We start from the raw sequence: 13061 nt of genomic DNA, 5'->3' as shown, positions 1-13061 counted from the left end.
AGAACAGACCATGGAAAAACAATGTCTCAGGGCTGTACCTGATGAAAAGTGTATTTGAACAACAGTGCCAGAAACTCAACCACAGGGAACTGGGAGTAGGATTCAATTCGTCGTAGGTGGACGCTCACAAAGAGCCGGAGAAAATCCGTAAACTTCTCGATGTAGCTACAAGGGAAAGGAGAAAACAACTGAGAAAACATGAAGGATGCCACAAGGGAAAGCAATTTCATTGAAACGGTGATCAAAAGAAAGTTACAATTAACAACCAGTAGAACAATTAAAATATAAAGCTCTGCAACAATTACCTACCTTCATTCCGTTAATACCTGAAACAGTAGAAAAGACAGTCTAGTCAAAAGCAACTTTAATATTCAGGTAAATATATTTGAGTTCAACCATGCCTGCAAATAAGCACAATCTCTCCCCACCCTAGAGGAATAATTAACAGCAGGGGTCATCTTACTGATGTAGATAGGATTAGTGGAATAAATAGTACTGCTGAGGAATTCAGCTGGAAGCAAGAAGTTAACACAGGAGTTAGCAATACATGTGTTACATTTACACAAGGTAGTGGATGCACCATGGAGCTGAGACCTGGGAAGAATGGTTTCTCCTGCAGTGCAGACCAACCATCCAAAAGTTTCTGAACTGAGCCCAGGCTTTTGTGACTAAATTAGACTATAAAGACAAAACTTATTACAAAGCATGCGACTACTCGATGTTTGGGACTGCACAAAGTGAAGATCCAAAGGAAGCCTGCTACCAACACTTAAGGGAGTCCAGCAAGAGCACCACCTCAGTGAAGCACTGAGGGTTCAAAAGGATGCACCTGGGGTGGAATTACTAAGACCACAGTGGGGTAGGTAAGCTTTTACTGGGGATTAAGAACAAACCCTGCGCAACACAAGTTTCATCAAGGTTAGAAGTCATCCTCATGTCTACCTATACAGAAGAGTGTTCAATACTCCATTAGTTCAATGCATCATCAGAAGACCAATGTATTGCAGCATCATACACATCGAGAGCTCCAGCAATCCAGTGGCATGGCTATGTACAGAGAAGTACATCCTTCCCACATGGCAAGAGCTCTAAAGTGCAAGAGCACCTGAAGTTTAGCAAAGTTGCAGACACACATTAACAGACTGGTTTTACTGTACTGCCTTGCTTTTCCCTTCTGTAAGCTTTTTTTGGGGGGGAACCCTACTCTTCCTAATGACGTCTCACTCAAGACCGTACTGCCAGCTAACAAAGAGCTGCAACACTATTGGTTGTTACAAGCCTACAAAACCACATAATACTTTGATTATGCAAAAAGATTAAGTTTCCTTTTTATTTGGCATTGCCTACTTCACAAGAGATCACTAAACATAGCTGATCACAGATCAAACACTTCAGAAGTAAAGCTAGCAGGAAAAGAAAGAGTCCAGATCCAAGCATTTCCTTCATGCTTTTAATTTTTTATTTCTTGAAGAGCTTCTGATCTCAGACCAGTGAAAGTCTTACTTGGTCCCTAGCTCTGCCACCTCCAAAGGTCCTTCTGCAGCCACTGGGCCATTGGTTGTATCCTTACTTGCCATGTTCTGGGATCTTCAAGTTAAAACCAAACACAAATAAAGCAAAAGATAGTTTAAGCTTACTCCTTTTCTGGACTAGTTTGGTAGTACCAGCTGTTCAAGACCACTTTGTAAAAGAACAAAAACAACCAGCACCCTGAGAGGAAGGGAAGGAACGGACCCAGGGCAAGCAGGTTCTGAAGACAGCAAACTCTCTGAGGTTTCTTCAGCACCAGTTCTCTTCAGGATTTGACTGTTAAGGTCCTTTCCAACCCTAACCACTCTATGATTCTAGGATTTTTTTCAGTCCAAGCCAAGATGACACTTTCATGCAGTATAGCTGGACGTATTTAGACATACAAATATAGCTATGCCCTACAGGGTTATATACAAAGGGAAAATCCTCACATCCCTTTCCACAGAGAGGAAAGTCAGCCCAGAGAAAGCGCCACTCCTCCAGAAGCCAGCTAAATCTTTCCAGTTTCCAGAACAATTTAGTTACATTCCTATCTCAGACCTTCACAATGAAGGGGTCTCACAATTACAGACACCAACAAATCTCTGTGGATAACATATCTAAGCAGTAGAACATGATGATACGGCAACATCATATCACGAAGGCCAACAGTTAGAGACCTCCCGCAGCCTTGCCAGTGAAGGCTGCTTGCTCATGTTTTCCATAAAAGAACGAACAAAGTTATACAAGAGACTGTGGGGTTCCAGGAAAGCTTTTCTGAAATCCAGAGTGAAAATCCTGGCACTCTGTGCACACATCTTGTACGCAATGGTGGTGCATTCATACGTCTTATTTCTAGGACTCAGTGATGCTGAATTTGGAGCAAGTTAATAAAAAAGTGAACAAACAGAATTCACTGTTAAGCAGAAATCATGATTAATCTAAGTTTATCACCCCATCACCCCAAAGTTACACATCTAAAGAGATGGAAAAATGGCATTTTACAGAAGAAACATGCAAATCATCTCCACAAACAGACCCACAGTTTGTTTCCTAAATTTGTTTTTATTCTTGATATTCAAAAAAAAAAAAACAAAAAAAACCCCAGACCCAAACAAACAAGAAAACCCCAGCACCCAAAAGTTCAAAGTCCTAGTTGCATTGGGGATCAAGTTTTATAGAGCAGCACCATGTATCTGTAACACGACACCGAGCACATTCACACAGTCACAACCTATTCACCACCATTAGCCCCAGCCTGCCAGGCTCTCCATGGCGAGCCTGAAACAACAGGCAGCCTTCAAGCCCTCCAAGCCCTCACCTTTTCCACCACCCTGCAAACAGGTGGATTCAACCACTCAACACAACAGCAAGACACTGAAGGTGCTGAGGCACTGGCACAGGGTGCCTAGAGAAGCTGTGGCTGCCCCGTCCCTGGCAGTGTTCAAGGCCAGGTTGGATGGGGCTTGGAGCAACCTGGTCTAGTGGAAGGTGTCCCTGCCCGCGGCAGAGGGCTGGAACTGGATGAGCCTTAAGGTCCTTTCCAACCCAAACCAGGCTGAGATTCTATGGAGTAGGGTTATCTGATATCAAAGAATTAAGCTGATTTAGGCAAAAAAGGTGGCAGTAACAGTCTGGAAAATGACAGCACAGTCTCCCAAGATGCTCTGTCTTCCTTGCTGCCTCCTGTCAAGCCAGACAGCCCTGCAGCAGAGCCATTCACTGCTGCCATGAATGGAGCTTCTGAGGCTGTCTTTTGGTGGTGTTTAAAAAACAAAAAAGTAAAAATGAAAAAGCAATGAGGAAACTGTCACATATCAGTGAAGGGTAGAAAACTACTTCTATTTTCTTTTGAGTCATGACTCGTAGAATATCTACCCACTCTTTGTATGAGTTTAAGCAGAGAAGGCAGATACCGACCAGGAAAGGGGATACTGCAATGCCTTTACCTCACTGAGCCTCTTCTGTTTTCTGTTACAACTAAATGAAGGGCAGGTTCAGCTCTTGTGCCACCTCAGACCTGCAGTCAAACAGTAACGAACGAGGGGAAAGGGGAGGAAGAGGACAGGAAAGAATACCAACGTGTGCCACCATGGTCCCTTAACAAACTCAGCCCCTCACGAGAACCTTACCTGTGGGCACCTACCTTTCTGTCTCCCTCCCTCAGCACAGTACTCTGAAAAAAAGGTGATTAGACACACCATGCATGACTACAAAGTAATAAAGACTGTCCTTTAGAAAACAAGAGGCCCTAGCACAGCTACTTAGCTGCTGGTTGCTCTTACCTTTCATCCAGTTCCTCTAGCCGGCTTTTCACCGTATGGGCATTGTTCTCCTTGGTAATCTTCTGCAGGAGGTAGAAAGTCTGCTGGAACATCCGCAGCAAATACTCTTCAAACTCCATAGGCACACAGTTCTTAGACATCAGTTCATTGATGCAAGACATAGCCAAAACACCAAGGCGGCCACGCTCCTGTCCCAACACTGAGTTCTGGCTGCTGCCATTGACAGAAGACATCTTCCGAACACGGGTGTCACAGCCAAAGCGAGCGAAGTGGAAAATGGTGGTAAGGAGTGATGGAGTGATACTAGTAGATAAAGGGATCCAGCTGAAGAGGTGTGCCAGGCACTCCAGCGCCAGGGAACATACGTATTCACTTTCTGTGTCAAGGATGGGGATTGGCTGGTTCAATAGTTTGGCTGCACTGGGACTCTGCAACAGGCTACTCAGCAGGTCACCTGGGAAACAAAGCACACACTTGCATTGTAAGTCAAGGCAATTCCCTTCAAAAGCTGCAATTGACCAGCCCTAGCTATAAAGCAAAAGCTATCAGAGCCTGTGGCATTCAGCAGGTTAGGGCAAAAAGACTTGTCTGAGATGAACTATGGATTTTTCTCTTCAGGGATTCAGTAGTTTTGATCAGATCTCACACCAGATCAGACTGGGAAGCACACCCACAGTGTTTTGGAAAACAGCAGTGCCATGGCATGTATTTTAGGAATTTAGGATAAATTCACCCCCCACACTAGGTCAACCATCCTTGATGTAAGCTTGCATGAGTTCTCTGGCACATCCACTGAACCTTGGCAGAGTTGCGTCTGTTTGCATGTGACAGCTTGTGGATGATGTAAGAGCAGATGTTCTGAGTCAGACTAAGAAGCCTACTTAAGCCTACTATAAAAATATGGTACCTTTTGTCAGTGACCAAAAGCCCAGGCAGGGACAGACCACATTCCCCAGCTGCCAACTCGCCTTACAAAGGTTTCTGAAGCCAGGCAGGGTTTTGAAGGATTCTCCACAGCCTCAGGACTTATCTTAGAATCACAGAATGGTTAGGGTTGGAAAGGGCCTGAAGATAATCTACTTTCAACCCCCCTGCCATGGACAGGGACCCCCCTTCCATGACTTTATCTAGTCTCCAACTGCAGCCACATAAACTCAGTTGTTTGCAACATTCTGTGACAGAGTTCCACAGCTTAACTATACATCATGCAAAGATAGGCTTGGTTTGGGGCTTTGGCAGCTGATTGTTTCATTTCCTATCTTCTGTACCCAAACAGGGAAAAGAAATCATCTCTTTCCATTCACATATCACTCGGTAGGTTTCTACTGCAGCTCCTTGCTCTCAATTTCTCTGAGGGAGTGAAGAGTACCACTTTTCTTGTTACTTATATGGAAGCCATTCAATACCCTCAATCACCTTTACTGCCTTAGAAGCTATTATTTCTACACCTATTGATAAAGGAAGACCATAACTGCAGCCACTATTCAAGGTGCAGATGAACCTTAATTCCATGCAGCACTGTAGCAGATAGCTATTTTTGACTGCTACTGACCTAATTTTTTTTTGAATCATATGGTGCAATACTCAGAAGGGAGTTCTGCATACTGAAGGTGAGTTTGGAACCTGTGATTTGGCATGAGATGAGTGTGTGTGTATGTATATATATATATACACACACACACACACACACACACACACACACACACACACATCTACACACTCCCCCCCCCAGAAAGAATAACCCAAACACAGGTTATACTTATCTGCATTGTGTTTCACCTTCCATTTGCCCACAGACATACAAGACCTTCATATAGGTCTTCAGTTACACCTTCCTCACCATTTTGACCATCTTGATGCCCTTGACAAGCCTCCTTGTCTCTTTACTAAGACCTATTCCAAAGTCTCTAACAAGTATGTCCATGAGCACAGTTCCAAGCAGTATACCAGAGGTGACATCCTTTCTCATGGCAAGAGGGGACTATCTCCACTCACCTTTTGTCTCCTGCCTTCTACCCAATGTATTAATGATCCAGAGACTCCTTATCCCTGATGGTCTTTGCTTTCCTAAAGCTTTTGCCACAAAGCCTTGTTGAAAGCTTTACAGAAATCCACGTGGACACCACCAGGTCAGCTGCCTTTCCCCACAGAAGCTGACGGCTAACTTGCAGGCTTCCACATTCTGAAAACTTATTCACCCTCCCCAGGTTATTCAATACTCTGGAGTACAAACGTCTTCACCTTTAGAAATCCAAAGGCACTTGCTACATTACAGAATGTGAAGTTCTCCACAGAAAACCCAAGTAGTCTTTCTTTTTTTTCCTTTGGAAAGTGAAATGACCCAATGCACCAGTAGTATGAAAATAACAGGTATGATTTACTGAGCTATTTCCAAAGCACTCAGGAGTATGCATGGTGAACAGATCCCCCTTAAGTCTCCATTTGTCAGCAAGATCAATGCTGTGTATCACTAAATTCATAACTCCCTGCCATACCTTATTGTTGTTTATTTCTGCTCTGCTCCAGAAACTTAAGGCATCATGCTGCTTTGGTGGAATTAGATAACCCTGCACTTAGTCTTTACATGAAAGCAGCCCCCATGGTGTCATCCACAACTATACATAGGCTACAGTGTGACAGCTGCTTGCACTGTGTTTTTACAGAAGCAGATATGCTTCTTTCAAATGTCCACTCCAGCAAGCTCCACAAAAATCAATGAGAATCAAAGATTGACATCTTTCAACCCATCAGCACCAGAAACTGTAAATTTGGGCTCTGTAACTCATAGCAGTCAGTGCTTTGCACCCAGTTAAATTACTGAAATTCAGATTTTAAGTTGTATCTGTTGTCTTTGCAAAGAGGTGATAAATTTACAGTATCGAATGTATTTGTGCACAAGAAGAAAACTCTCAGAAGGAGCTGGAATGAGGCTATTCTGCACAACTCTGCAGCAGCAAACATTTCTGCTTCTCATCTGTTCACCATACGCGACTGCATACGCCTGACAAAGAAAGAGCTATAAATCATGCACAGCTATTTGGATGCCAAGAGATTATTGCTGAGTAAATTCTACACTGATGCAGAAATTCACGTTTCCCAACACAGGATGTTATCAGAGCTCCTTTGCTAAAGTGGCATGAGAAATGCATTTAACATTGTCTCTAAGTGCTACTTAAGAACTATGCAAGAGTTGCAAGTAACCACTCTGCTTCCCTGTACAAAAACAGGAAGCATAGCTTTTCCAAGTTCCTAAAGAGATTTTGGCTCTGATGGAAGATATTATATATTTATAAAAACTCTGAAGCCCACTTTCCTTTTTGGAGCACCTTTAATTTCATCTAAATACAAGGAGAAAAAGATGGTGGCCTCATCTAAGCAACAAAAAAAAGTTTAAGTGTCAGCAGTAAACAGGAATCCTTTGCTGCACGAATGAGACTCAAATATAGCTATGTGGGTAAAAAGATTTGGTCAGCTCACAGATTTCACAGACTTAAAGGACAGAGAAACAATTAACATCTCCAGTGCAGAATTTAATGTCAGTTTCACTAAACCCATGTTTGTCCTATAGTTCACCTTCCAATCACACATTCATCTCTGCCTGCAAGTAAGGACACATAAATGCGCAACGCTAGGACTGCCACCCACCACTACAGACTTGTGTATCTGTCTTTAAACCTCATAGGTTCTCCATGTTAGCAACTCATGTTAGCAGCTCCATCAGTGCTCTTCCTCCACTGTGGATTTTTCAACTGTCCTCAAATAGCCACCCAAAGGACATTTGGTTAATAAAGAAAATTAAGATAGTTCTTCATGAAACCAGAAAGTGAGCAAGCAGTGGATGAGAGGGAAGTATGCAGTGCCCTTCCTTTTGGACTTCAAGAACTTGAATCACAACCAATTTTAACACGGAGAGAGTAGCTGAGGCAGAGCACAAAAAAAAAACAGAGAATTTTTCCAATAAACAAGTTTGCATAAGAGGACCCAGTGAAACCAAGCCAGAACTGCTAAAGGAATTGCAGTGCAGTCTCCATTACTAGCAATTACCTTGAAAAGATGCTGTGTGCAGTTTGTTTGTTTTCCCTAAAAGGGGAGAAAGGAAAGACCCAGAACAGAAATGGAGCATGCTTTCACTTTGGGAACTGTAATCTAAAGTCACAAGGTGAATGCACAGGTGGATGAAAAGCTACCTCAGCACATGCACCATGCAGTGATGCACTGAGGAGCTGAGAGGACACCTCGCACAGGCTCCCACCAGCAATCAGCCCAGAATTCATTCCACTGGTTACTTTTTACTACAACTCTAGACAACAAAACAAGAGATTTTCTGGGTTGCATCAGTTTAAGTTACCAGCACCTCAAAAAACCAAAACAGTGTTAGTTTTTTCCATTTAATTCTGGAAGCTGCTGTTCATGGTGCAGCACCCTCTCCTGCAGGCATGGCCTTGGATGAACCTGCATTAACCAGCATCTGCAGCATACACTTGGTCTCACCAAGCAACCCAACCTGGTTTGTACCAACACAGAGTCCTTGGCCACCGAGGAACTGGACCAGCAGCTGACACCAACATAAACCAGCTTTTTCCCATGGAAGACCCCAATCTTATGAAAGCACTGAGGCTCTTGCTGCCAGGGTGGGTACAGCCTGCACTCCTGCAGCACACTCACTCTTGCCAAGTAACACAAGTCTTGTTTTTTTCTGTTACTATTTTATTTCTTTTAAACTTGTGCAAGCTACAGCAAAATCCACCCTATCTAAACATATGGAAATATTTCTTCCCATAAGTATGTTTTGTATATAACTATAAAAGTGCCTCAAGCTCTTCTACAGGAAAGAAGCACTTGAAGTTCTACCCAAACTTAAACGTGAAAGTTTTAACACTCAACAAAACATCAACAAAAGCTTAGCACAGGCAGCTGTTTTAAGCTACTAGTGCAATGTGGCCACAAGGAAGTGATCTGCAACTCTCAATTAACTGTTTAAGGTCCCAAAGACAAGAGAGACAAAGTTACAACTGTGTTAACTCACAGAACAGCACCAAGCACAAGTGGGTATAGGCATGATCGTGGAGAAGGAAGTACTGGATCCACAAGCCTTTCTACACACAACTGGGTTTCTGACCCTAAGCCCTTCTTTTTCCTTGTTAAAAGCAGGCAGAGCCAAGATCAAACAACATAATGATTTCACTGCATCCTGGTGTTCCTCCTTGCTTTGCTTTGCAAGGATCAGGAACAAAGACACCACAGTCTGCTGGATAATGCTTGGGTGAGCAAAAAGTAACAACCCATGTTACATCAAGGCACAAGAGAAACTGGTAGTCATCAAGATGAGCATTAAGCCTGGGGTGACCCTAATGCATCCACCCCCTATTTAGACTTAACAGTATAAATGAAGTGTGAGCCAAGTATACAGACATAGAAATAAATTCTCTATTTAAGGCAACTATAAAAATGTATGTAAATGAGTTTAGATAAGTTAAATACCCATGCAAAAGACCAACAGGAATAGGTAGAAAACAAACTTTCAGTATATATATATATATACACACACATGCATACACACACACACACAATGTTCTAGGCACCCTTTTATTTTTTCTAAGTTAGGTGTTCAGTTTTGCTCCACTTTGGCTTTTGATGCACTTACAGCTAAAATTCAGGGAGTACAAAGCCAAATCCCTGAAGTTAGAGTATTTTGCACTGATACTTCAGAAAGCTTTTTGCCATCTGAGGATAAAAAGAAGCTATATGTGCACTTTACAACAAAGTGTCATTTTCTGTGGGGCATCTCCTGCAGTGGAAATTGCTTTGTGCAAGGTTTGTCTTTCCAACCAGGAATTTTTTGTCCTATGAAAAGCTCTAGGAAAGTGTTATTACAAGAGATTAGACAGCAAAGAAAAGAATCTGTGCCTGATGTTGCAAGTTTAAGTATATGGAAATATCATCTTCTAGCTTTAGCCATCCTTACCACTTTCTCCTGAAGTTGGGGATGGTGGTGGAGTGGCAGCAGTAGCACTGTGCTTGTCCCAGATGCTCTCCAAAATACCTGCCCAAAGAGAGGTTTTTCAGAACAGCCTGCTAAGAGACGGATAGATCAACAAACATACTGGAGACTGCAAGGGAACTTTGGTAGAACACATCTTCAGTGTTTTGACAAGGAACACTGTCTTCTCTTAGCGAGTTCAAGAAAATTACCAAGCGCTTATACACGTAATCCCTCTTAATAATGAGGGGGATATGCAGCTATACAGCCCCTCTACTGCCTGAGTAGTTTCATTGTAAGCTGACCCAAATGCTGAAAGGTAGAGTTGAATGCTCAAGCTACAGGAGCAGCCAATATATTGCCAACATGTTGCTTCACTGAACCCAGAATGTTCTGGCATCTTAAACCTGGTGAAGAAGGATATTTGTTTCAAGGTTCAAGAGCAGTAACTCCTACCTGTGAGGAGCCCAAGCACTGTTTGCACCTGGTCTAGGAGCAGCTTGCGGAGCTCTTCTTTCCGGGCCACGCTAAGATCTTCCCTTGGACATGCCAGCTCTTCCGAAGTAGTTTTCAACATAATCAGTCCCAGAGGAGTGGTCACAGGAGACTGAATTAACTGAGGGGAAAACATGAGCGCAACATGGGATGACAGCATTCTGTAAAGCACTCAGCTGACAAGTGGGATTATCAACACTGCTAGCAGTTTACAAAGTGCTCCAAGACCACTGGAGTATCAGTTCCCAGTTTGCAGTGCTGTATGTTGAAGGAAGAGAACTGCAAATATTTGATTTCCTGAGACATTAATCTATGATGTTGCAACAGTTAAGTACCATGGGAATCCCTGGGGTTTCAAGAGAGCTTTCCTAATGTCACTGTACCCATTCTCTGTTTCACCATGTTTACTAGGAACAGTCTGTTGCTTCTGTTTACTGCCTTCTGCTGACATCATCACTTCTCAGAACTGCCTCAACACCAGCAGCTTCACCATGTAACAGGGCTGCAGTCACACTGGGCTAAGGAGCCTGCACCAGCAGCCAAGCAGTATCCCACTAAAAAGCCCTTCCCATGCAGACAAAAAGCTGCAGCGAACATCAGCTGACACCAGAACAAGCTCAGGGATCCAACCTCTCCTTGCCTCTGTATCACATCTCAAACTGTAAATCGTATTTCCCCTAAAAACAGTAACTTCCACCACATGCAGGAAGAGGACTGGAGAAAGGGATTCTTGCCCTTGGTAGCCACTGTGATTATTAAAGACACATTCAAGTGGGACAAAGTTTTATTTTCAGCTGAAAGACAGCACTGCTCATCACTGCTGACCTGGAACATCCAAAATGGTTTATGCACTACCCCCTCTGGGAAAAAGAAGACTAAAGCCAATCACGATTACTACAACTGATCCTTGAAGTAACAAATTCTGCAATACAGCCTGACTTGGGTCCTAATTTCCCTGACCCTCCAAGCCAGAGACAGGCTGAGTTAACACTGCTAAGGCTACACATGAGAGAAAAATGCCCATCCAAAAGCTCTTGGTCTAGAAGCGCATGAGTGTGGCTTTCAGAAAGGAAGCACAATGGCTTTCAGAAAGGAAGCATGATGGCACAGGAGCAGACAGCTAAAGAATTAAATGAAATGCACAACTTGTTAGGAAGTTGCGAAGAGTCTGAATCGTCTTCTCTCAGAGTATTTTCTGACAATACCAGGAAATTTAGCAATACCATAGACTGGTACTTCAGTAATTTTAAACAAAGTAGAACTTTCTGTGTTTGCATAATGACAATACAACAGTCCAAGTCACTTCTCTCCAGCCCTCAAACAGTTCAATAGAAGGTTTGCAGAACTGGGATACAATTTAATACTAAAGAACGAACCAGTTGCTTCAAATGATCTCAGAAGTCTTGAGACAGGAGTCACCTGCAACTCCAAAAGCAACTCATTCTGCTCCTCTGCTACTCTTCATTATTTGGAAGTCATGGAGGTCAGTATTAGTGTTTTAATTCCACTTTCTCCGAGTATTTTTGGAACGTGCTACAGAAGTTAATTTATAGGATCATTTTCCTCTGCAACCGAGTCCAAAAGGAGAGGCTTAAGGAAAAACAGAGTCCCAAACTGGGCTCTGCAATCACTCAAGATAACCTCCTCCAAAGCAAGTAGAAGCCAGTACAGCATTTCAGCTCATATTCAGGTGAAAACAAAGCTTAGACAGTTGTCTCATTGTCAAATTGACTACCCAGGAAAAAACTGCAACATGTTGCACTACATGACTACAGAAAGCTGTCTGAAAAGAAATTACACCAGTGAGTAACAGGCTCTGTAGGCCAGGTGAGCACATTTTTAAATTTGAAATTAATACTAGATCCATTTCTCTTAAAGAAACGACACTCAAGGACTTTGATTTATTTAAATAACTGCCTGTGGCTTGTCTGTGGGCATAACTGCATTCAATCACTTCACTTGTCAGCAGAAAAAAGACTGTGCAGCACTTCAGTTTACACTCAGCCTCCTTATGCCAATTATGACTAATTTTAAGAGAAATGGAAACAAGGTCCTTAAGCCAAAAGACAAGGCTTGCACCAGCCTCTTCAGGCTGTAGTGGCAGTGAGCTGTTCACCAGGCTCAGGCTTCACTCTGTAGATGCTGAATTACAACCAACATTCAAACTAATGGCACTGTCTCAACCAGGATCCTCCAATACATACTATGGTCTTCCTGCAAGAGCCCTCTTAATAAACACCCCAACAACGTTCCACCAGTGACTTTACATGATATGGCACCAAAGGTTTTAGGGTACCTTTGGCTGTTAGGTGAAACATCTCCAACAGCCACATTCAGAAACTTCATTTGTGAGAATCATCCAGTGATGCATCCATAGCGTTACTGACTTTTTACCTTTAAAGAACCCACAACCCCTAAATTTTCAATAATTACTCCTGAATTCTCCCTTGCGAGGGTGCTGAGGCACTGGCACAGGTTGCCCAGAGAAGCTGTGGCTACCCCATCCCTGGCAGTGTTCAAGGCCAGGTTGGACGGGGCTTGGAGTAACCTGGTCGAGTGGAAGGTGTCTCTACCTGTGGTAGGGGCTTGGAACTGGATGAGCTTTACAGTCCCTTCCAGCCCAAACCAGTTTATGATTATGAAACAGTTAAAATTCAAACTGCAGTTGATACTTGCTGCTTTGTCAAAACACATTAACACAAGAAAAATATTATGCAGGAAGCCAAGGTTCATCTGCAAAATTAAAAAGGAAGATGAGTTTAAGAAGCAATTTTGCTTTTTATAGTTTTTTA

At 42.9% G+C, this 13061-nt stretch overlaps 1 protein-coding gene across 1 annotated transcript in view; it reads right to left on the bottom strand.

Annotated features, from left to right (window-relative positions):
* The window catches only part of XPO6 (exportin 6), a 38604-nt gene that overhangs the window by 20724 nt on the left and 4819 nt on the right, over positions 1-13061 (bottom strand). The window contains exons 4-7 of the mRNA XM_057407941.1: positions 10231-10390; positions 9760-9837; positions 3795-4248; positions 39-165 (exon numbers count right to left, since the gene is read on the bottom strand). Coding sequence (XP_057263924.1) covers positions 39-165; positions 3795-4248; positions 9760-9837; positions 10231-10390 — 819 coding nt within the window. The remainder of the gene's footprint in view (positions 1-38; positions 166-3794; positions 4249-9759; positions 9838-10230; positions 10391-13061) is intronic.

The sequence above is a fragment of the Pezoporus wallicus genome, unplaced genomic scaffold, assembly GCF_028554395.1.
Source record: "Pezoporus wallicus isolate ANWC-B61680 ecotype Strahan unplaced genomic scaffold, APGP_CSIRO_Pwel_v1 contig_4012, whole genome shotgun sequence".
In the NCBI taxonomy this organism is placed as follows: Eukaryota; Metazoa; Chordata; class Aves; order Psittaciformes; family Psittacidae; genus Pezoporus; species Pezoporus wallicus.
The sequence above is the reverse complement of the archived record's forward strand: the minus strand, read 5'-3'. Positions and strand labels throughout refer to the sequence as shown.